The sequence below is a fragment of the Anser brachyrhynchus genome (genome assembly GCF_964034855.1).
Source record: "Anser brachyrhynchus genome assembly, chromosome: 11".
NCBI lineage: Eukaryota > Metazoa > Chordata > Aves > Anseriformes > Anatidae > Anser > Anser brachyrhynchus.
Window position 1 is genome coordinate 4183036 of NC_137706.1, and position 24412 is coordinate 4207447.

General features: G+C 37.6%; 1 protein-coding gene and 1 long non-coding RNA gene across 19 annotated transcripts in view; one reads left to right on the plus strand and one right to left on the minus strand.

Annotated features, from left to right (window-relative positions):
• The window catches only part of LOC308176259, a 39737-nt gene extending 33902 nt beyond the window's left edge, over positions 1–5835 (minus strand). For 4 of the 5 annotated variants that reach the window (XR_013938185.1, XR_013938186.1, XR_013938187.1 and 1 more), the window contains exon 1: positions 5421–5558. This is a non-coding gene — a long non-coding RNA (uncharacterized lncRNA). Of the gene's footprint in view, positions 1–5420; positions 5559–5686 lie in introns of those variants that run through there. The other variant, XR_013938184.1, reaches the window with a different exon arrangement.
• The window catches only part of CGNL1 (cingulin like 1), a 67625-nt gene that overhangs the window by 7630 nt on the left and 35583 nt on the right, over positions 1–24412 (plus strand). For 4 of the 14 annotated variants that reach the window (XR_013938179.1, XM_080551768.1, XM_080551769.1 and 1 more), the window contains exons 2-5: positions 19861–21466; positions 21956–22050; positions 23009–23102; positions 24144–24245. Coding sequence is in view for 13 of the 14 variants with exons in the window: in XM_080551768.1 (XP_080407894.1) it covers positions 19861–21466; positions 21956–22050; positions 23009–23102; positions 24144–24245 (1897 nt within the window). In the remaining variant the exon portion in view is untranslated. Of the gene's footprint in view, positions 1–4682; positions 4781–5366; positions 5507–5721; positions 5862–18340; positions 18546–18708; positions 18897–19860; positions 21467–21955; positions 22051–23008; positions 23103–24143; positions 24246–24412 lie in introns of those variants that run through there. The other 10 variants (XM_080551771.1, XM_080551775.1, XM_080551774.1 and 7 more) reach the window with 10 other exon arrangements.

Sequence of the window (24412 nt, forward strand, 5' to 3'; positions counted from 1 at the left end):
ATCTTCTATATCAATTGCAAACAAAAGAAAGTTACTTAAACAACTTAAGTTACTTTTACTTAAAAAGAAAGGTTAAAAAAAAGATTAGAAATCTGTATTTCTGAGAAACACAGAATATATTCATTCTCCAGAATGTAATATTTGGATGCCAGACTTAAGAATATAGACCTTAATTCTGAAAATATTTATGTTAGACTAAACTTTAAATGATTAAATTTTCTCAACATTAGGCATATGAGTATTATTTTTTGTATTATGGGCAAAAATGTTAAATTACTCAGAAAGTCTCTGCATTATCTTGCTATGATACGTTTTTATTTCAACATAGTACATTCTGTATTCTTCTTTTGTGATTAAATCTTTTGTCTACTTAAGTTGAAAACCATTTTGAGGTATGGATGTGTATCTGCTTGGAGCTCAGTAATGCCAAGTAAGATGTCCTAATACTGAGGGCATTATTATAAAACAGGTAAGAGCAATAGTTTTTGAGAGCTACACCCATAAAGAGCATTGGAGCCATTCAATTTACTATAATGCCAATTCAGTGATGAAGTAACCAATATTTATGATTGCAATGACTGAAATAATGCTGCATTTAAACTTTCTTCATATAAAGACATTGATAATGCTATCAAATTATTAACTTTGCATATTTGTGCAAAATGGAAGCCCCATCTATGCTACCTGCTAAAAAAAAAAGCTTCTGTAGCATGGGCTCAGCTGAATGCAGGAAGGCTGACCTTGTCCAAACAGGGCTCTGTACACAACAGGAGAGCAGGTAACAGTTACAGTGGTTTCTGGAACTTTAATGTACATGCGCTTGGTAGTATCTAGGATTTCTACAGGCTTTTGTTAGAAAAAAAAAAAAGTCTTTTGTCATTACTAGGATTGCTTGAATGAGGCTAGTGGGTCCACTCGTGGACCCATCCATCATTAAGGTACAAGGGAAGAAAGGTACAAATAGCCAAAAGCAGTCAAACCAGAGGAATGGGAGTTCAGAAAGCCTCACGGTGGCTAGATACAGAAGCGTCAAAAAACTTCAGCTGAAGTTCAGATCAATACTGATTATTCGTTTAATGTAAAAATTAACATATAAACTAGTAATTAGGATTGAAACTATCACATGATCAAACTTTGTGTTGTATTTTCCTGTCAACAGCTTTTAAAGCTGTGTTTTCACCTTCCACTGACCTTGCACCCTTAGAAATCAAGAGAGAGATACTATATTTATGTGCATAAGGTTAACAATTGTACAGTCTTGTATTCAGTAGGAAGAGTATTCATGGACTTCAACTAACTAAAATGAAATAAAATTCTATAGATGACAAGTTACAGGTTAAATCTTCACTTCCTAACTTTTTCTTCAGCAGGGATTAACTAACATAAATTAAAAACTTGCATTTTCCCCTCTTGAAAACATCTGAAAATATTAATTTCCTGTTCTACAATTTCATCCATTATTTTAGACATTTTATTTGCCATGTTTTACTCTCTTAAGAAAGTCCTGCAATGTAAATATGTTTTTGTATAGCTGCCCTAATGGCTGGGATTAGTCAGGCTTTTTTAGAATACTGTTGCACACCTCTCCAAATTGTGTGCCTGGGTTAGAGGCAGAGGGAACCCAGTGCTCTGGGTTGTATCGGTAGTACCCTGACAGCTGCATAGGGCAAAATAAGAAATGACACATGTAAAAGACAGGGAAAACAGCAATAATAAAATAAAAATAATAAAAAAACCTCACCACCGAGGAAAGAGGGGGAAAAATAAGAAAGGTGGAAAAAGAAGAATGGCCTTCCTTTAGTCATCAGGAAGCAGAGGTCATACATTAAAAACCATCTGGTAAAAGTGTAAAATTAAATTTCTTCAAACAACCCAAATTTTCCTCTGGAATTAAATGTATACCAGAGTAAATTTAATATTTTAAATACAGCTGTTCCTCGGTGTTCTGTGCTAACCAAAGTGGTCTAATTTTTATAAAAGCATATTGTCTCATGCTCATTTCACTCAAAAGTGCCTTAGATTTGTATACGTGGTTGAGAATAAATACAGATATAATTTTAGAATCAACTGCAAACATTCTGCTTAAGATAAAATGTTAAGTCAGTAAAAGTAATGTTAGAGATTAGAAAGAAGACATGAATTTTGGCAACTGTTTCTTGAAACAAGAAAGATTAAAATATCTATTTAATATCGAATACACTAATAACAAGGATAATTTTGCTACTTCTTAAGCAATAGACATCTAGACTTTTATAGTGAGCAAATTTGCAATATATATTGTAAAAGATGAGTCAGAAATAGTGTTTCAAAGTACTTATATACTGTGATTATTGAATCAGATCCTTTCCTGTGAGGAAATCAGAAGACTGTAATAAGAAGTCATAGTTCAATGTGTAGTCTAATGGTAAGAGACAGAGGTGCATATTGCTTGGAACCAAGCATGGCCCTATAAAACCAAACTTACAGTACAGTCTGACTGTAGAGAGCAGAGCTGAATTTAGTGAGTGCTATACAATACCTGAGGTGTGCTGGAGTAGCTGGCAGCTGGAATTAATCTACAGCACAAGCTGCTAGAGCATTACTGTTTGTTTTTGCTTTAGCTGCATACTCCATTTTGTATTGTATTTCACAACTGCTTGATAATACGCTGCCTGGACTGAGAGACATTAATCATAGTGTTGAGCCATTTTTGTAAACAAGGACCATAGCCTTTATTTAAAGGAGAGGAAAAGTAAGTGGCTGAGGGTGGGAAAGGAAATGGTAGCCTGCACTGAGATGGTATTCTGTATATGACCTAACTCCACCTTCAGTGCAATTTTACCTTATTACTGTATTTGTATGCATTCCTTCAAAAAATTCTTACCTCACCAGAAAACCCTGTGTTTTTGCAGTATTCCAGCTGGACTATAGCTCTTACTGAACAAAGTCATAATGCTTTTGCAGCATTACTACACCAAGTGGTCCTATAACTCATATTTGGAGTATGCCAAAGATCTGTAAGTAACTGCTTGGCAAAACGTTTGACTGAAACTAGTGTCTTCATGGACATTTAAAAGTTCAGATTAAACTTTCCGCAGGGGCATATAAAGTTTAGGATAGAATTTTGAGTTAAAATCCAGTGAAAGCTCTCTTTTTCAGTCTGGGATGCTCACAGTCTAAATGGGAGTTTTAGCAGTTGTGCTGGTCCCATCTTTGACTTTTTAAAATACAAAATATATAATATGAAACAACTTCCATGAAACTCAGAAATGCAGAACAGAAGGATAATTTCCTATGCACTTTAATACTGAGCATTCCACGTACCAACTGCATTGCCTGAGCTGCTAGCTGATACGTAAGGTATTATGAAAAAAAAATTATTATAGACTCCATAATAATGGCTACTAGTCATCATAACTTGGTTGTCTTAGCTAGAAAATAATATTTTATGCTGTTTTCTGGTTTGCTTCTAAGTGCAATGGAAATGTATTATTGTATAACACTGATTAGCACCTGTTTTAATTAACATCTAACAATAACCTGAAAATTATAGGTGTATGCACCTCTTTACTGAAGCATTTTCTTGCCTATACAGTTCCGTCACACATTACAAAACTACAGTAAGAGACTGAACAAACTGTCAGCCCATTTCTTCACACTTTAATTGTAATAAAATACAGACGTGTATCTGTGAGCTCAGCTGACTGACATCTGCCACGTAGTTCATGTAACTCTGAGGAAAACGGTTTAATTACTTTTGTTTCTTTCCCATTCTTTGATTCTCAGTTTTACCAATTAGAGGAGGGTTGGAGGGTAAACCTTGTGTACATTTTGAAAACAGCAGTGAAAGGAGCTAAGCAAACTATATCAATCTTTTACTTAAATAGCTCCAGAATTAGTCATGGGCTCTGGTTATGTGAAAAAATATATATGAAAAGCAAGTGCCAAAATACATTAAAAAAAGCAAGGCGGCAACAAAAGTTCTGGCTGTTCTGGCTCATATGCATTTTCTGTCAGATCAACTTAATACATCAAAAGCAAAAAAAATCTGAAATAGTACAACTATGGCTTTCCTTTTAACAAACATTTTGAAGGAGAATTAATTTAGCACATTATGTATAGATGCATTTTTCCACGACAGCAGTCTATATAGACCCTGTCACCCTAATACTTCCATCCTCTTAGCAAAGGAAAACATTTAAATGTCTGCAAACATGTCATTAGTTGGTTCTTTAGAAAATTGTTTAGAATTTTTCCAATTACCACAGTTCATAGTTCTGTCTACTGATTAACCATCAGTATAGTATTTTATCACAAGCTACTGCTGTCATATTGCTACTTCTTTATCAACTTATTTTGCTTTATCTCATTTTGCTGTTCTTGCAGGTACAAATACAGACTTAGAATACTAAAGAACGTGTTTCTTTACCTTCTCAAAGTGCACTTATTTTTAATGTGTTGTAGATTTGTGTGAACTTTAGCATTTTTTTTTTCCAGCACAGAACCTAAAACTGGATTGGGTGCCCCAGAAATGCTTTTATTAATGTTGTATTGGGAGTAGTCACTTTTCTTGTTGAACCTCTTCTCTTCACACATCTTAACTAAGATAGGGGCATTCTCTACCACAAATCCATACGATTCCTTAAAGTTTGCATTGAAGGCATTTACTAACTAGGCTTTTTTTTTCCACATATATGTAACAGCAGAGCAGCTGTGGCATAAATGTGAGGAGCAGTGATCTCCTGTACAGCTGCATTGGAAAGACATGTGCCTATCCATGCTCCTCCAGCAGAACAAGTCTGTAAGTGGTTTTCATGACTTAAATACTGAATTTTTCTTTTTTGCGTTCACTGCCCTGTATTTCTCTGTCTATTCTTGACACAGACCTATTTTATTTTTCTTTCCCTGTACATTTGCTATATCCTTTTTTTTTTTTTTTCTGGCAATGCTGCTTGGTGTAGGTGGTTCAAATCTTGAGAACAAATTTCTGATAGTGTAAAATATTAACTGAGGCCAAACTTGTGAGTTGCTTATGGTCACTCAAGGTTTTCTTGTTAGTTTTTTTGAAGACACTTACAAACTCGGGTCCTTAGTACTGAGCCTTCCTTCACATACGGGTGAAGGGGGACACACTGCAGCAAGGCAGCGCTTCGGTTCTCACTCCATGTGTAGAATGTTCTGGAAACCTGCACATACCTTGTTGGGCTATTTCCAGTCTAACCGAAGATATCGTGAAAATGACCCAAAAGAAGGCAGCCTCGGCGTGCCCAAAGGTGGCGGTGCCTGTGCTCTCCCTGCCCGCTCCAGCCAGCGGCCCGGCCCCTCCGCCCTTCCCTCTCACCTCCACCCGCCCGGCCCGGCCCTGCCCGGAGCCGCCTCAGCTCCTCCCGCTGACGGGGGAGAACAGCCCCGGCCGCCGGGTGGCCCCCAGCAGGCGGTACCTGGGCCCGGCGCTGGGCTGCAGCTGCAGAGGATTATTCTAGCCGCCCCTTTTCGTCCTGGCACCGTTTCCCGCAGCCTGAACAAAGTAGGAGCTGTTGCGCGTGGTTTTGTTTGTTTGTTTTTGTGTTGTTTTCCGCTGTTTGCGGTTTATAGGTATGCTTCGGGCGGCTCCGGCCTGAGGCAGGCCCGCACTCCCCTCACGGAGCCCAGCAGCCGCCCGTGGGCGGGAAACGGCCGCGCGCGCCCGAGGCCGCCCCTCTCTCACCTGAGGGAGCGCCCCCGCAGGGCTCGGCACGGCACGGCCCGGCCCGGCACGGCCCCGGCCCCGGCCCCGGCCCCCTCCCCCGCGGGAGGAGGCGGGCGGTTGGCGCTCGGCTCCGGCGGCGAGCCCGGCGCAAAGTTGCTGGGGATCCCGATCGGAGGGCAGCGCTTCGGGACGGGTGAGGAGAGGCGGCGGCTCGGGGAGCCGGGGTAGGGGGGGCGGCGGCACCGCGGATCTTCTCACGGGGCCGGCACCGCGTGGCGGGGACGAAAAGCGGGGCTCCTCCGCCGCGCCCCGTTCACCACCAGCGCTCCGGAGGCCGAGGGCGCCGAGCCCTGTCCGGGCGTGAGGGAAGAGCGGCGCGGCTCTCCCCGAGGGCCGGCGGGGAGGGCGCGGGGCGCCTCAGCGGGAGCCTTGCCCTCAGGTGGGCTGAGGGGGCGCTGAGGGGAGCTGGGGGCCGGGGGCCGCCCGCATTCCTCGGGGGATTCCTGGCATTCCTGAGCCGGGGTCACTCGCACTTCTTCGGCTCCCTTTTACGCCCCGAACGAGCGTATTTTTGGGAAAGGGTGTGTCCACGCCGTGTGTGTTCGGCTCCGTGGGAAAGGCTGCGAGTGGCGGTTCAGCCATCTCATTCTTCTTCCCAATTAACTTCACATCTGATACAACTTATGTCCCTCCCATGCGATGACAACTTTATGGGGAGATCAGTACTGCGATAAAACTTTTGTGGTGAATTTGGATTAGCATCTCCAGTTGATAAAAGAATAGTTGTACAGCTTTTATCTTTCTTCTGTTTTTCACTTTTGCATGTAAGCTTGCTTGAGTGTCGAGTTCTCGATTTTTTTTTTTTTGGGGCAAAATATTTTAAAAAAAAATCCCTGCATTACAGTTGGAATAATTATCAAGGTAGAAATAGTGGAAACCTCTCCTGGAAAGTGGTTTTATTTATCTGAACATCTGCTTGCATGCATTCATACAAGGTGAATCCTGTAGATGAATCAGAAGCCCCCTAGGATGTAGTGATTTGTGGTATCTGTACGGAAGATACTCGTGAATTTGGGGGATTCAGTGTCTGATGCTTTTTGTGACAACAAATGGTGTCACATCTCACCGTTAAGGTTCACCTTATAAAGCTGGTTTTAACAGACCTTTAAAACTTCGATAAAAGTTTTATGAAAATGGCAAAAACAAAGCACTGATTACTTTTTTTTAAGGTGCTTTATGAAAACTTGTTTTGCTAGCAATTATTTTGTCTAGAAATGCCATTATTTTCTTAAATTCTCTTTTTTTTCTCTCACTCAGAATAAATACTCTTATGCACACTGTGTACTAAACTAGGTGTGATTACTGTTGAGTAATATAAGGGTATACAATGTAGCTAATACAAATGTTTTTGCCTTTTTTTTTTCTTTTACTGGAATGTAAGTTAGAACTCAGGTTTTTCTTGTGAAAAGATTAGAAATGGAAAGAAAACTTGCATGTGGTATTTGGGTGTACCATTGGTAGTGTGGTAAGCAGAATGTTATACCAAGGGATTAAAAAAGTGTGTCATGTTATGAGTAGCAATTAAAATACTTTTTATTGCATATTATTATTTGCCTTAGAAATAGTCAGCTATACTTGCATCTATGATCTTCAGCAGAGTATAATATTATCTGTGTAGCTGTTCACAAGTTTTAAACAGAAAACTCAGTAATATTAGAAAACAATACTTCCACTTCTGATTTAAAATTGATGTAAGATAGTAAGATGGATTATCTTTCACGTAATAGAAGATAATCATTATTAGAAGATTTTTTCAGGTTAATATTGAGATTTCTTATAATCATCTGGTATTTGCATGTACATTTTTGACGTATAGAGGTGTTTTTCAAATGTATTAATCATTGATTAAAAAAAATATGTAGTTCATTTACATACACCTTAAGTTGCAGTTGACAACTGTTTCTAAGCCCACTTCAGAGCAAATGCACACTGGAAAGGATTATTTTTTTGCTAATGTCCATTATATTATGAAAGTAATGAAAAAGTCGGGGTAATCATTGCTAATCTATGTGCTTACAGAATTTGTGGTGATATCTCAAACAGGCTGTTTTAGGCTGCCTGAATTGCCTTCAAGCAGACCAACTTAGTATGATTTCTGTTAATTGCATTATTTAGATTCTCACTGTCACTGGTAAAATGTCTGAGAATGCACTTAGGTTTCCTCTGATGGGGTATACATAGTGGGTGTGGAATTTAATTTATGGTAAAAATGTTTTGTGATGCAGTGGTGGAGTGAGGTACTGAGGTAAAATTCCTGTGCGGGGAATTTTACCTCAGTAAAAGGATGCCAAAGCAGAAACAAAGAATTTGTGACAATATTTTGTTTCTTTTGTATTGTGTAATAGGAAGTTGATCTTTCTGGCAGTATTGGTGAAACTGGTTTGTCTAGAGTGTGCAATGTCACCTGAAATGTGTAGGTGAAATGGTGTGACCTCAAACTTGAATTTTTAAATTGTTATGGAGCAATGTGAGGTGAACATACTTGCAGAGCTTTGTTGCAATGAATTTATTAAGCCTGGACTACAGTGGGCAGGCTATTAATTTAAAAATAGCTGCCTTAAGGATTTGGGGGCCTAATAATTCTGCTGATGTTAGAAATTAACCAAAAGTAGTCCACCATAGTTTCATTCTGCACCCTGGTGTTTTACCACTTCTGCTTTTTTAAAGACATAGTCGTAGTGATTTTGATGATGTTATTATCTGTCATTTTTACTATGTTGAAAGCTGAAATTGTGTGTTTTGTTGTCACGCATGCAAACCTGATTATGTCAAATGATGTTCAGCCTAGGGTAGTAAGACAGGTCTACGTGTCTTAATAGAAGGGGGTGTATTAGCAGTCTGGTCAAGATCACTGATGCTAGCAGGTTTCTGAAAAATGACAATGAACACTAAAGTTGTGGGGACATTTTTTCCCACCTCTGCACTATGTCTATGCTGAACAGCAGCAGAAATTACAGAGCTGCATACTGTCTTGGTGTTCAGATAAAGCAGGCTTAATGATCAACTGTGTCTTGAATGGCCAGGATGGGGTGAAGGTACTGGAATTTCTAACAAACTGTGTACTGGGGAATATGGTGGTCTTGATGCATTCTCAGCTTAGGTTTGGCATTTCACGGGTGGTTTTTGCATGTCTTGAATGCTGTGTTGGTAGTTTGTGCTTTAAATTGCTTGAGGGAAAGTACTTTTTGTATTCATGGAGTGATTGTTTCAGGCGTGTTTATCTGGAAACATTAACACCTTTCAGAAACTGCTTTGACCTCGGTTCTCAGAGTTAGTTAAATCTAAATGGTAACATTTTTCAGTATATCTAAGTATGACAATTTAATGTTTAAGCCTGAAAAATTAACACGTTAGGAATATATGTGTTGTCGATCTAGTGAAGTGGTAGTCATGGAGTCACTACTGTTTGGGATTAGAGCTCAGTGTGTTTGCTGTGACCTTGAACCATCTCTGCCAACAGAGCTGGCAGCCTCCTTGAAGGAGTTTATCCAAGTGTAGCCTTAAATCCTTCTGGTTTATGTGAAACAGAATGAATGACAAAATCCACAGCCAACCATTTTAAGTACCTAGTGTAGTTTTTCTTTGTATGCCTTTTACTAAATTTTTCGCCAAGATGAACTATGCTTTTTAAATGAAATTAATCCATCTTTTTTATTTCCAAGATTCAGTAACCCCATTGTCAGTAACAGATCTAAAACGAAAGTTCTATAATAATTTTCTCAAGTTCCACTTTATTTTGTTAAAATCATAGAGCAATGAGGAATAGAGGTGATTGGAAAAATATTTTAGAAAGCACTTCCACTTTAAAAAAAAAAAAAAAAAAGAAAGAAAAAAGGCACAACAACGAAAAACAACTCAAACCACCAGCAAGACTGGTAAGACTGGAAGATGTCTCATTTATTACTGCCACTGCCCCTTCTTTGAGGGTCTCCGTGCTGTGAGGGGCCGGCACGCCAGGAGCGTTACCATTCAGATAGCCGCATGCCTCTCAGCAGTCTGAGCATAACAAGAGTTTGACTCCAGGCATCTGCAGAGCTTAATAACTCTTCAGTTATATGTAAATTACTTACACCATTTTGATGTAGCTAAAATGCCACTCTGGAAACTATGAATATACTACGGACAGGGGACTGGTTGGCTAGGCTGGCTTTGGTTATGCTTTCATATGTATGTGCGTGCACATGCCATTTTTGTGGGTGTGCACGTGTGCATAAGTAAAATGTCACAGACACTTGCAGATAGTGTATAAGCAATTCTATTGAAGGCTACCTCTAAGAGCTGTTGAAGTTCAGTGAGAGGGGAAAATGTGTTTTATTCATATAAAATCTCTCAGAAGTGGGTACTGATTTGTGATCTGTTTCAACAGAAAGCATAACATAAAAGTGGGTAAAATTTGAGCTTTGATATAGAGGTTATGTGAATCAAGCTCAGAATATTTTGTTAGGCCTTTAGAAGCTGTGAATGGGTTGGGGTTTGCCTTCATACAGTCCTTTGCAGACCATTATCTGTTTAGACTGGTGGAACAAATGTCTGTTATTTGCTCCCCTAATTGGTGCAACAGCAGCAGCCTTTATTTACAAGAACAATTGGTATGTAATGCTACCACTTTAACCCTCATAAAGAAGCAGGCCTACCTCTCATTCCCCCCTAGCTTCACATCCTCCAGTGGGAGGGCGAGAAGAGCGGAGGCTTGTGGGAGCTGGTTAAGCTTGAGCTCAGTGTAGGAGCACGGTCCGCACTGGGCAGCTCTGGCCGTGTAGACTCTGTAAGCCTCCGAAGTGATGTGGTCCTGGCGGAGCAGTCCAGCTCGCCGTGGAGCTCCCTAGTCCCTGCCTATGCCTCTGTGACCAAGCGTGATGATATCATCTTGTTGTCTTGTGGTGGCTGGGCTCAGCGCCCACAGTTCTGACTGTGTATTTAAATTCTAAAATGCATGGTTGAGTTAGTTGAAAGAAGCTAGATGGGTATGAAGCCAAGTGTTTAAAGAGTACAATGTAGTTAAGACAAAACTTAACAATAGAAATATGGGAGCCATAACCGGCTTGAATACACATGAAGCTGCGGCCCTATGTTGGCTGGGTAAATCTGACTCCTAAAGTCTACTTTATATGTAGTTTTTGTACTTAAATGCTTATGAATATCTTCTTAGAGACGAACCTTTTTGTGTATGTCTTCATATAGGTTAGTTAGTGCATCTTGGTCTCTGCATGCAGTTTTACTAGTATTGTGCCTCCTTAATTTTATTTAGAAATAAGCTATGCTCTTGAAATCAAGGTTATGCTGGTTGCATTTGTCGTAGATCAGTTGTATTGCTGTAACTGTGATTTGTACAGTGAACATTATTACATTTTTTGTGTGAAAATACTGAAGGTGATCTTGTGATATGTGACATCTAAAGACAAGGAATAATTTTGGAGTAGGAGAACGCTTTTTTTAAAGTAATATTAAAAATAATTTTATGTTCTTGAAGCACTAGCAGAACTTTTTAATTAAGGTTGCTCTCTTTCCATTTTTTTGAGAAAGGCTTTCTAAAAGACACTTTCATTTTAACAGAGTTGAGATTTTTGCCTGAGACTGTACAAGCTATCAACAGGATACCCTCTTCTATTTAAACAATAATGGTGTCATTGGGATGTAATAAGATAATTTCCTTTGGAACAAAATACAAAGTTTCTAACACTGACAATTGGAGGAAAATGTAGTGAAACAACATAGAATCTCTTGTAGAGTGAGTCTAATCACATCAGATGTTTGGATACAAACCAGCTATTGTATTTGAAATCACAAACTGCTTTTAGAATCTGTAAGTATCCTTGTGTTACTCATCTGTTGTTTCTGTCAATTCTTCTATAGATACTCAATCTGATAACCTAGAAGAGACTATATAAAAGTTCAACTTTGACTTTATTTTTTTAACCTTTTCTTTTGCGAGTTTGTCATAAAAACAAGTAAAAATTGAGTGTAGTCATATCATGTGTATATAATTAACTCTGAGATAAGTATTCACAGGGTTTTGTTGTTTGCTTTCTCTCTGAATTTAAAGTTTATAAAAGTTAATTGTACTGCAGTGGTGTCAGGATACTTGGCAAGCTGATAACCCCAGTAGATTGGATTCACTGCTACTGGCAAAGAAGAGTTTGTACAGCTCTGTTAGCCTCTGTGGGACACAAAACACTATAGTGGTATAAATGCACTTAGGCCTATATAAAGCTTGTACAAACATAACTATTAAAAAACAAGTGTAATGCTCCATCTTCCTCCAGTGATTTTACTGAATACCATATTGTACATGACCTGGGACAAGCTGAGACAGCAGACATGAATTGATTTCTTGAAACCATATTTCAGATATAGGTTGTCTTCTGCATTAGTAGCGTTTTAATGTGTTTCTAGTTTCTGATTGATTGCTTAGGGTTTGGGAGAATCTAGAAACTTACTATCTCAGTAAAGAAAAATACAGCTTTTTAATTAATGATACAGAATTTGTATTGCAGTGGTAATACAGTTTATAATAGTGAAAATAGAGGAATTTGGAGTTCTGTTAGTATTTATTGTTATTAGAAGTCAAAGCCTTGATTTTTGTTATTCAGCAAGTGAGGTTTTCAGGTCATACCATATTTCTTTTGGGGATAAATCCTGTGAAATTATAACTAACTGAATTCATACATAGCAGATTAAGAGATGGGATATATGCTATTTCCTTTTTTTCATTCAAACTTTGACAATTTATGAGACCTGAGGATCTGCCAAAATATCTGGTTGTTGACTCACAGCCACTGAAGCAGATTTTCCTTTTGAAAAAAAAATAAATAAACAAAACCTGCTAATTGTCACACAGTTCAAGCATTTAGCTGATCTGTCACATACTTTCAAAGGACTAACAATATGTTGTACATTTGAGACATTGAGACTTCCTCACACACAACATTTTTCAGCCAGAGGGAGTATGAACCAAGTGGTAAGCAAAGGAACAGTGGTGTTAGGCCCAGCCTTTGCTCTAACGGCTGTTACTCATTTTTTTTTCTGTTCACAATCTTTCTTAAATACAGCTCTCTTCCGGTCCTTGAAGGGGTGGCTGTTAATATTCTGGTTTATTGGTTGAGCGTCTGAATTAATATTTGGGCAGAATTGTGAAACTGAAATCCCTATCTCTAAGGTAGCAGATCTTAGACTTACCAACGTACTACATTGCTTTCCAGGATAAATTTATAAAGTAATACTTGTAGTCCTTGCTAGCCTACCCACAGCTGCTTGCTTCCAGTAACAGCTGTGGAAGAAAAGTGTTATTTTGAGTTTTTCCTCCTGTAGGGAAGTCTGGCATGGCATCCCTAGGCTGCTGGCTGAAATCTGGACAGAGAATGATATTTTCCATAGAACAGAAATGAAAGTAATAGATTCAGAAACGTTGAAATCCACCCCCCACCCCCCTCTAAAATGTATTGCTGTGATAGCATACTTCTTTCTGTCCCTCGCACTTCTCTGTGGCTCAGTTTTCCTGGCTGGACTGTAGGCACAAACCTATTTGTACCCTGGTGTGGAGGCTGGAATTATTACTTCCAAAGGGAGAGGTTTTGATGTTGTTTTTAAGGTCACAAGTGTGCAAAGTATTTTGAATATTATCAGTTTGTCTCAGAACTGTGTTTCACTATCTCGTTTTATAGTCCCAAATCTAGAACTTTCAGATTTCGCTTTTCTCCCTTCCACTCTCCTGTAAGCAGGAGACCAAGTAAACTCAGCTACACCAGTTATTTTCCTTATAGACTAAAAGGAACAGACTGCAGCCCAGGCCCATTTTCCTCTTGCAGAAAGTCTCAAATTATAGGTAGCATTGACAGTGATGTAGTTTTCCCCTCATGCTTGCAATGTGTGTTTATGAGATTGTGTTCCACCAAGTGTAAAAACATTACAGTTTTGATCTTTCCATGAATTATCCTGTCTGCTTCCTTTGCTGTACCTTCACAGTATGCAAGTTTTCCTTCCTCTTCTCTCCCCAAGTTATTTCCTGTCCTTTTTTCATAGCACTGTATTGACCAAACACCCACTTTGTCTTTGTCTGATGTTGATGGTGCTTTCTGAACTGTCAGCTGGAGAGCAAACTCAGTCTTATGTAAAGCTGGAGTACATATTTTACAGTTCCTTCCTGTCTTTTTGCTGTGCATGTGTGAAAAATATGAACTAAGCATCCATCAACTGTTACATCCCTCTTTTTTTTTTTATGGTTAGGGCTGTGTAAGTTCAAGTTTTTCAAAAGTCATTCTACAGCTTTAAGATTCTTTTTCATTCATCCAAGAGCAAGAATTAGTAAAAAGCCAAATAACTCAAGGGCAAGGGCATTTAGCTAAATTTATTCCTCTACAAAGAAGATAATGGTATGCCCTAATCCTCCTTTAATGAAAAATCTTTAGCTGATTCAGTTTTAGGAGCCTTGAGCTTATAATATTGGAGTTCGTGTATTTCTGTCATCAAGAGAGCCAGGGAGGAGCCCTAGTGCAATGGGAAAAGTGGAGAAGTGAGATCCCTTTTATTCTTCCATATTTCTTCACTGGATGTATGTAAAAGGAGCACACACATATTGTAACACAGTACCTGTGAAGGATCTGTGGCTCTTAGACAAGGGCAGGGAATGTATCTGGTGGTGGGACCAATAGTGGTGTGCGCTCACATGCCAGTCAGCATCCCTGGGTTATGTCCCAGGAGTCCCGTCTATCCAGCGCAGCGAGTCGGCTCACCTGCTGGAAGAAGAAAGTGAGAGGCGCTTTGTTGCGGATATGCTACAGGCATGCTTAGTAAGGAGGGTGTAGGAGACAGGAAACAGAAGAGCAAGCTTCATATGCAGAGCATGGCATTTAACAGGATTGGGAAACCACACTTTTGGATAAATTTGTCTTCTAGATTTTTCTAGAGAAGAGCTGAAATGGATGAGTGTGGACACATTTCCATGCCTTTGTGATGCAGTAATGTTAGGAAGGCTGCAGAGCTGCTGGAGGAAACAGCCATCTCTGGCACAGAAATATGTTTCTCAAAAGCACTCTTTTCATGTTGGCAGGGAGAACAGTAGGGGTTCCAAATTACAGGGGTTTTATTTTGTAACATTGGTCTCAAATAACTCCTGGTAGCTAGCATTAAAATAGGTGGCATTAGCTGTGAAAGGACATCTTTTGGAGGCAGTATAAAAAACGTTTTTGACAGTTAAATCTTTAGTGTTCCTCTCCTGTGGTACTTTGCAAAGTATTGTATCACTGAAGAACAAACTGCTACAGAAGAACATTCACAGTATTGGATTTTCAGACGTTAGGCCCTCTCCTGACAAATTCTCTTTCCGAACAGCAAGGTTTCCATTTTTGGCAAAAATAAGTTGTTAAGAAAAATGAGACCATTTCTCAGAAATGATAAAATATGGGACTTTCGTACCAACGGAGACCAGTATTTAAAAAGATTGTTTAAAAGTCTTTACAAAGGCTTCTTTTAAAAAGAAATAATTAAAACTGAAAGGCCTGAACAGCTTTGAGTGCTACTTTTTTGTTTGTTTGTTTGCAGAAGCGTTAAGCTTGAGCTGCACCAAGGCCATGTTGTTGCCAGAATAGGTGATCTCATTATTCCCTCACTTGCTGATCTGATAGAAAACTGCCTTTTTTCTTTCCAGATCAGTAAAGCTGGTCTGGGTCACTGTGCAGCTGCATGGTTGTTGGCTTTGTCATAAAAAGAATGGGGTTTGTACAGCTGAGATAACGGGATGCCAGAACAGCAGCTCTTATGGGGTAGAGTGTCGTGGCCTGTGTTGTTCTAAGCCAGCTGCTAAAACGCAATGTTGAAATGAAGTAAGCATCCTTCACAGCAATGTGTTCTGAACTTTTCATGGAGATACTTGATTGAAAATGACTCTTCTGCTGAAATCTGAAATAAAGGTAATTACCTGGGAAATACAGTGAATCCTCTCTGACACGTGTAAAGCATAATGCATGGAGCAGATTTGCTTTGCTTGTGTCTGTGATTCCTGGATCTTTAATTCTCTGTTCCTTTGGACTTGCTTGAGATGCAAATGGCTTTATTGAGCTTGTTGATCAATAAATCCAGCTGCCTAAGTATATATGATGTAACTGGAGAAAATTAGACTTTCTTTTCTGGAGTGTTTGCAAGTTTTCAGGTAAAACTTTGTTGCTCAATAGTTTGACTTGGTGTGAGCAGCACATAAAATTACCAGGCAGATGTAAATATATTTTCATTGTTCTGAACTGCAACTTTTCATCTCTGAAAGATATTGGTGGTTGCATGTCCTTGACTATATTCTCTGTCGTTTTAGCAAGTGGAATATTTTCAGAATAAAATAATTTCTTGAAGTAGTTATTTCATATTTCCTGATTAATTTGTAGATGCTGTTGTGACATACAGGAGATAAGAACTGATTCTGTAAAATAATAATATGACAGCGTCCTACTGAATTAACAACTTATGCATAATCATTAATTCTGTTTTCCAGAAAGAAAAAAGGTCTCTCATTTCGTATTCTTTTTTAAAAATCCTTTGATACTGAAAATAATTACTAACAAAATTATATAATACAAAATCGAAAGTATTAGTGTGGCAGAAAACCTGGACTCAAAATTTATGTCTCCGTCAATAATAATAAAAAACCACTTTGTTTTCGATAAGTAGTTGGAATGAAATAACAAGCAACCACACAAATAGGAAAAATCTCTTCTTATGTACCGTTAAAATATCTAACCTCTTTTTATAAGCTTAAGAGTAAACAGACTGTTCTGTCAGAACATTTGAGAGCTTTGGCAACCTTAAAGAAGATTAAAACTAGACAGTTTTAGCTGTCAGTGCCCCCAGTGGCCCGCCACTCCCCTCTATCACGTCAGAATTTGTTTCGTTTGTAGTACAGAAAACAAGGCTGATTTGCATTTACCTAGTGTGCCAAGCTGCACATTTTCATGGCTGAGGTGTGCACACAAATGGTTCAGGAGTTCCTGTTTGGGAGATGATGACGTCCATCCGAGGAGTGGGGTAGACAGATGGTGGTGGAGTCACAGCGTCAGTCCTCTCATCCTAATCTATTGCTGTAAGCCTGCCAAAGTCTGGGATGCCAAATATGTAATGTGTGCGTAAAAATGACTGTGACTATAATTACACAATTAACATCATTAGAGGTTTTAAGTTTTCTTTGGAAAGGGTGTGTATTAGTAAACATGCTAGACTTTTTTAATTAAAAAAAAAGTTTACAATATTGGAAAAAAAACTGTTTTCACGTATTGTAAAATAACATCTTTTATATTAGGTAGTTCATTCACTGGTTGGACATTAATAAAACAGGAACTCTTAAGTAAAGCCTTCAGATACTTGAATGACTGGGCCAGCTGTCTTATTTTCTTGTATACATGTTTTTCAGTTATGAAAAAATGTTTTATTTAAAAATGTTTTAAAACTTTGTTTTCTGAAAGGTTTTATCATTTTATGTAATAAAATGAAGTATTTTAATCCTCACAAACAAGACAAATGCACTTATTTCTTTGTAGTCTTTAAGAGACAAAAAATACTACTGGTTACTTTTAACTAGATTGTTAACCTAACTACTGTTTCCACTATTTGCCCGAGGGATGGGGCATCCACAGCTTCCCTGGGTAACCTGTTCCAGTGCCTCACTGCCCTCTGAGTGAAGAATTTCTTCCTTATTTAGTCTAAACTTAGTCATTTAGTTTAGAAACCCCTTGCCCTGTGTCACTATATTCCCTGATAAAGTCTCTCCCCAAAGAGACTTTCTATATAAGAATGGAAAGCATAAAAGCTTCAAAATGCTAACTTTATTTGAAAACAACTTTTGAACTTTAAAAAATACTTTTTTTTTTGTTGCCTTGAGCAAACAAAGAACAATTTTGAGGCATTGATAAATGTAGCTAGATCTTAACAGGTTAAAGAACAGAGTGGAGAACCTGGTTTCATTTCCAATCTCCAGTTACCATTTATTAGATCAGCATAGCCTGGTTCCTTTATAGTGTATACACTGAGTTGCTGATCTGTATTGTCCTGTTTCTTTTTTCCTCCATTGTTTTCGTAGCTAGCATCAGTGCAGCTCAGTAGCTGATTTCAGTGCTCTGGTCAAAAACCCACCAAATCAATGGAGATCACTTCATTGACTTCTGTGTGTTTAGAATAAGCTCTTGCTATTTTTACTTTGTCATTTTGTCTCTGCTTCTACACAGAAACAGTGTAATTAATGTGAGCTGTTACAAGTAATCATAAAGGAAGGTCAAATAATATGGAAAAATACAAAGAACAGAAGCCCAAGATAATGAAATGTATTAGTACTTGTGGTTCCCTTTCTGTGTTCTTCCTCCTTCATTTTTCCACTTCTTGTAGTCTTCGCTGGCTCATCTTTGCTTTTCTCTTCATCATGTTTCTCTTCTTACTCCAAGAAGTCTTAGAGATCAAATTTGTAGTGTCAATTTATTTCCCTTTACTAAGTGATCTTAGCCCCTGTGATAACAAGCTCACTAAATCTTTTTGTATCGAAGAAAAACTTCAACAGTGAGAATGCTTTTTATTTCCTGCATCAAAATAATCAATGATTATGTAGCATTATATTTAGAGAAGCATATTTCATCGTACTTTCAGATGAAGTGAGCCTGCTGTTGAGGAAGAGCTGGAGTTGTTTTTATTGGGAGAAGAAAAGGTTTTTGAGGGGAAGAAAGAAGAAATGGTTAGAAACTAGCATACTACTAATATTCAACCAAACTTTCTAATTCACTCTCAGGAAAAACAAAAAAATCTGCTGTTGTTTAGAATATCTGAGGGAGATGATTCACACTCAGATGCATAGGTGAGTGAAACTTGCTGCAGAGGCTTGTTCTTTTTTCAATGAGACATCCTGTTGTTTCAGTTTCCCTTTGATTATTATTCATTGTCATTTAGTAATTTTGGTTTTGTCAAGCTTCAGTGATTACTCAACTCTCCAGCTCAGTTCAAAAGTTTATTCCTTTCAGGTTTTGCATCAGTCTGACAGAGTCTGGAGTTCCATTCTTCTAAAGACACAGCTCTTACTGTGTCTGCATTGCCTCTGCTACTGGTAACTACTGAAACACTCGTAATGCACAACAGACAGTGAAGTAAAAATACCCACAAAAGCAACTCTTACAGAAAGGAAGAATGGAGTTTAGTATTAAAAGTGCAGGTAACATTTAATTTTATCGTTTTCTAGAACTGAAACAGTTTTGGCACATGTGGCCTGGACTTCATATTCCTGTTGCTCCTGAAAAAAATGTACTACCAACCTTGGAAATACAAGCATTATTTTTCCATTTTTGTTGCATAGCAAAGTATCTATTTTAAAATATCAGCTTGTTCTCTGAAACAAGCCCACAGCTAGAAGACTGTTAAATTATTTGTAGCAGAATTTACAGTTATGGATGACCGAGAGACAGATGAAAAAGTTTTTATTTTCAAATGTCTTTAGAAGCAAATTATATTTTTTACTGTGAAATGGGATAGAGTGACATAAAGTTGCCATGGGGTGACAAAGTTAGGGGAAACAGTGACCTTTCCACTTCTGAAAACAACTGTTGAAAGCAAAGTACAAAGTACATACAAATGGAACTCTAAGGCATGAGGATATTGACTTCTCTTGCAGTGCTTTAGGTACATAAAACTCACAACCTAAAACTGCCTGCTTGTGTTTTGCTTTCCTGGGATTATGTTTACATATTCATATGGCTGATACTAACTTTTGGCTACAAAATCAACATTGGCTTGTGAAGGGTACAATCTTTCAGTACATATAATGGCAATACCCAAAATAAAAGCTGTCTTGTCTCAAAAAAAAAAAATTGCAGTAGGATTGGTTATGTGTGAAGTCATTTGATTCCAAAGCAACCAGCACCAACTCTGCAAAGGTAATCTTAACTGTTGTTATTTCATAACATTTACATTCATAAAATAACATTATCTTTCGCCCAGAACTGGTCAGTCAGTTGTCTGTTTAACAATGTGTATGCTTTGGGCCTTGTATGGCTTGTAGATTGATTTATTGCACATTACTGTTAGTCTTCAGAGTTGTATTGAATGTCTGATTAAAGTAATTAATGAAATAATCTAAAGTATTTAAAACAATTGATTTTGGTAACTTTTTTTCTATTCAGCTGCAATCCTCAGACAATCATGGAGCCGTATTTTCCTGGTTTTAAGCACATGCAGCAGGACTATGAAGTTACTCTTGAACTTGCAAGTGAGGAGACTCAGAAAAATAGGAATGCACAGAATTCTAAGACGGGATCTTATGGTGTCAGTATTAGAGTTCAAGGAATTGACGGACATCCTTACATAGTACTAAACAATACAGAAGGATGTTTGTCAGAAAATCCTCCTCCTGGAAAAGATCAGAAGGTCATTTCTCAGACTGCAAGCAAGCCATCCACAGAATCCAATACTGCTTTTAAATTGGAGAACAGAAACAGTGAAAACACACAGTTCCCTGGAACACAGCTTGTTCAACCCTGTATGTTTAAAAGCCTCAAGATAACCAATCTGGATGAAAAGGAAAATGGAATATCAGATTTTAGAGATGGATTGCCAAAATCCTCCAATTTGTTGAACTTTCAAAGACATCCTGAGCTTTTACAGCCTTATGATCCTGAGAAGAATAAGTTGAGCTTGGATAGTTACCAGTCTTCCATGTGCAGTAAACCTACATCTTTTGCAAAAGAAGATAAAAGTGAAGCAAAGCCTTGGATTTCCTCATCTAAAGTAGTGTCCCTACAGAAAACAAATACATGTCTTGCAGAGTCAGCCACAGCAAATTCCAAAAAGGTACGTTTAAACAGGGCGGTAGACATAGAAGACCAAAATAAGCAGGTGTTGGATTGTCCCAGTAGCACTATCAGCCAAAGTGAAGTGCATGTTTCAGAATTGTTTTCATCTACAGGAGGATCGCCATGTGCTAGTCCTATTGCTTATCTGGAAACTAGAAAACCTAGACCAGATGTTCTTCCCTACCGCAGACAAGATTCAGCTGGGCCAGTGTTAGATGACTCACGAAGATCATCGTCCTCATCAGCTACTCCCACTTCTGCAAATTCCTTGTACAGATTTTTACTTGATGACCAAGAGTATGCAATTTATGCAGACAACGTTAATCGGCATGAAAACAGAAGATACATCCCATTTTTACCTGGAACTGGTCGTGATATTGATACCGGTTCCCTTCCAGGAGTAGATCAGCTAATTGAGAAGTTTGATAAGAAAGTTGATCCTCACAGAAGAGGTAGGTCAGGAAAAAGGAATAGAATTCATCCAGATGATCGTAAAAGATCAAGAAGTGTTGACAGTGCCTTGCCATTAGGGTTTGATATAAATTCAAATAATTTAGGTGAATTCAGTAAAAGCTTGGGTAAGTCAGCTGAGCACTTACTAAGACCATCTAAAGTTTGCCTCCACAAGCAGTTATCCAGAGAGCAAAAGCCACCTTCCAAAGACATGAAAATTTCTGCTCGAAGTATTGGAAAACTGCAAATGCCTGATAAAGACTCTCAGAACAGTCATTTCAGTTCTTTGCAGTATCATAAACAAAATGGAGCTAATACTGAGAGCTTCATGTTTAGGTCATCCACACTCCCAGGACAGAATAAGAGAGATGAAGTTAAAACAGTAACTTCTACTCTGTTGTTGCCAAACCGAATCACAATTCCGTCAGATTCAGGAGCCAAGAAGATTTCTGTAAAAACATTTTCTTCCGTCCCTAATACACAGGTAATTTTGAATTTACTCTTTAAGTTATGTTTTGTATTGTAGCATAATAAAATTCCTGTATCATTAGATGCATATGTTTCTGTTGTTCATTAGAACAAAATTCAATCATGTACTATTTCTAATTAGTAAATACAAAAATTATTCCTGTAGTTGAGGCTATAGAAAATGTGTTTTGAAAAACAATCTTATTCTTATCTGGGTGAAGGAAGATGGTGGGGACAAGGAGGATTATTGTAAATAATGTTGTGGTGATTCTTAAGCAGAATGCCGAAATCTGTCGAACCTTATACAAAATGATGTTCTATCTTTTGGTGTAGTGTATGCTTCCTTCTTGCAGTAAGCTAAAACTCCGATGAATCTTAGAGAACTTGAGGTCCGCAGTACATAAACTTCTTCATAATAGAATAGAATGGAGAATTTCAACTGGAAAGGTTGTATTTACAACTCTGTTAGGATTATACTTTTTGATATTGTTTCTTGTCCTTTTAGGCAACTCCTGATCTCTTAAAAGGCCAGCAAGATATTGCACAGCAAACAAATGAAGAGACTGCTAAACAGATACTTTACAATTACCTTAAAGAAGGGTTAGTAAACATAATTAACTTCTAGAGGGGAGGTTATGTTTTCCCAACATTTATTTTCTATTCTATTTAAAATCTGAAGTTGTAAAATCAAAGCTATCACTAAATGGAATGACTGTTTCATAGTTTTGTATCTCAACTGTGTCTTTTAAGGCATTATAGGATCTCAAAATACCCAGCTAGTCAGGATATAGTATCTTACATAAGATATTGTTCAAGATTTGATTGAAAGTACTTGAAATCTGTGAATCAGAATATGTTTTGTCTTTTAAATATTTAAGGTGTTAAACTTATGTGATATGGATGTTCATGAAGAATTCAAATCATGCCTGATGGGAGTTTAAGCTTGTGGTTTATAAAACAGAAAAAAATAATAATTATATTTTAAGAATTTACAGAAATTCTCTTGTTGTGCACAGAATACCTTCTCCACCAGGAACTTTATGTTACTTGATATTTTTTAATGATAACTTATTGAAAGGTGATGAAGGAAGGTCAAATGAATTAAAATACACATGATGCACTCAAATTTCTTTGCATTGCTGAACTTTCTTAGGTACAACTGTACTGATGTAGCAGTTTTTGGCAGCTGTGTAAGAGAGTTTTAATGGTGCAGTAGTCAGGATTTGAAAAACCTAGTAGTAATTACTTTTAATTTCTGTATGTTTGTTGAGTAATATATATGCTGAATACCTGTCTTTCCACAGCTATAGTCTTGTAGAAGAGAGCTGCAATTAAAGAGTTCAGTGATACTTTTTAAAGAAAATATTTGAAATTTAAATTGTTAACAACCTTCCTTCAGAAGATTTAATGAAATCATAGTTGAGATAATTTGACTTATTTTTGTAGTAGATTTTTATGGTTGTGATTTTCAGTAGTTTGGACGCTTATTTTGAATTTGTTTTGATGTTAATGAAATAGTGCCTTTGATCACATCATTGCTTACTTCTCTGTGTTTTAGAAGTGCTGATAATGATGATGCAACAAAGAGGAAGGTCAACTTGGTTTTTGAGAAAATTCAGACATTAAAGTCAAGAGCTGCTGGAAAGACACCGGTAAATTTTTATTTATTTTTTAATGTTTGGGCTTATTTCATAGTGATGCAGTGTTCAAGCAGTGCTTTAGAAGTTTGAATCCCCTCACTGACTTCAGTGAGATCATTCTTGTAGTTTCCCAGTGGTGTAGCTTAATGTTAATCATGCACTGAAGTGCCTTATGGGAAAGATTTTTGTTAACAATTTAAAAAAGAATGTAAAGGAGTCTGCCATGAGGACTGTCTCAGGGTTCATTTATTGGAAGAAAAAAGAGATGCAAACTCAACAGTAAATCTCGCAGACATCAAAAGGTTGTTAGATCGAAGAAAAAGCTAACGTATATAGCTTTTAAGAATAATCTTGGAACATCTTCTCATAATGATGTAAATAGATACCTAAATAGAGAGTGTTTTAATGTGCAATTTAGAAAACCAGTAAGCTAGGATATTGTTTAAAAGCCATATTACATTAATGTCATTTGACAGTCACCTTCTTAAAATGTTTTTGTTTCCTGCCACGTGGTGCACTGCTTTTTCAGTTCTAAAGCAAATGGAAGAAATGTCCAGTTGTTGAAGTGATAGCATAAGAAAGACTAAATGCTTACTTTTGGTGATTATTTCATTCTGGGGTATAATTAGTCAAAATGAAAATGTAAAACACATTTTTAGAAGTTACAGAAAATTAATTTGAAAATCTGTTTTGACACATGAGCATGCATCCCTTTGATGTCAGTTTTGTGTGGTGGTATCTCAGTGAAATTTGTCCCTAACTATTGGTGATTTAATTTAGGTGTTGCCTAATCTGAATATTTTTAGGTTTGTAATGTTTTCTGTGTTATTGGCAACCTACCTTGAGCCATTATTAAGAATTTTAATGAAAATCAAATTGTGGTTCTTTTGAAAATGTTAGCTTGGTTTGACCCATATGAAAAGTCCAAGATGAGCTCAGGCAGTTGATGCCACACTTTATTAGTGTTGCTTGTAATTTCACTTTAGATTTTAAAAGGAAATTGTCAAAGAACATCTTGGCTTTGTGGGAATAAGTATCTCTATTTAATTGCAGGTTTCTGATTCTTCAGCTGAAGTAAAAGCATTGGTGGAGCAAAAAACAGAACTTGAAAGGAAAGTGGAAGAATTACAGAAAAAACTGGATCTAGAAATCAGGGTACTGCCCTTTTTTGTTATAAAGTTTTTGTCAAATATACTTTTCTAAGTAAGTGACAACTGATCAACAAGTTGATTTTTTTTGTATTAGAAAAGGGTATCTTTTGTCCAATTTTCCAATGAATTTCTGTATGAGATTTAAATATTAGGAGTGTTTTGTAAACTGTT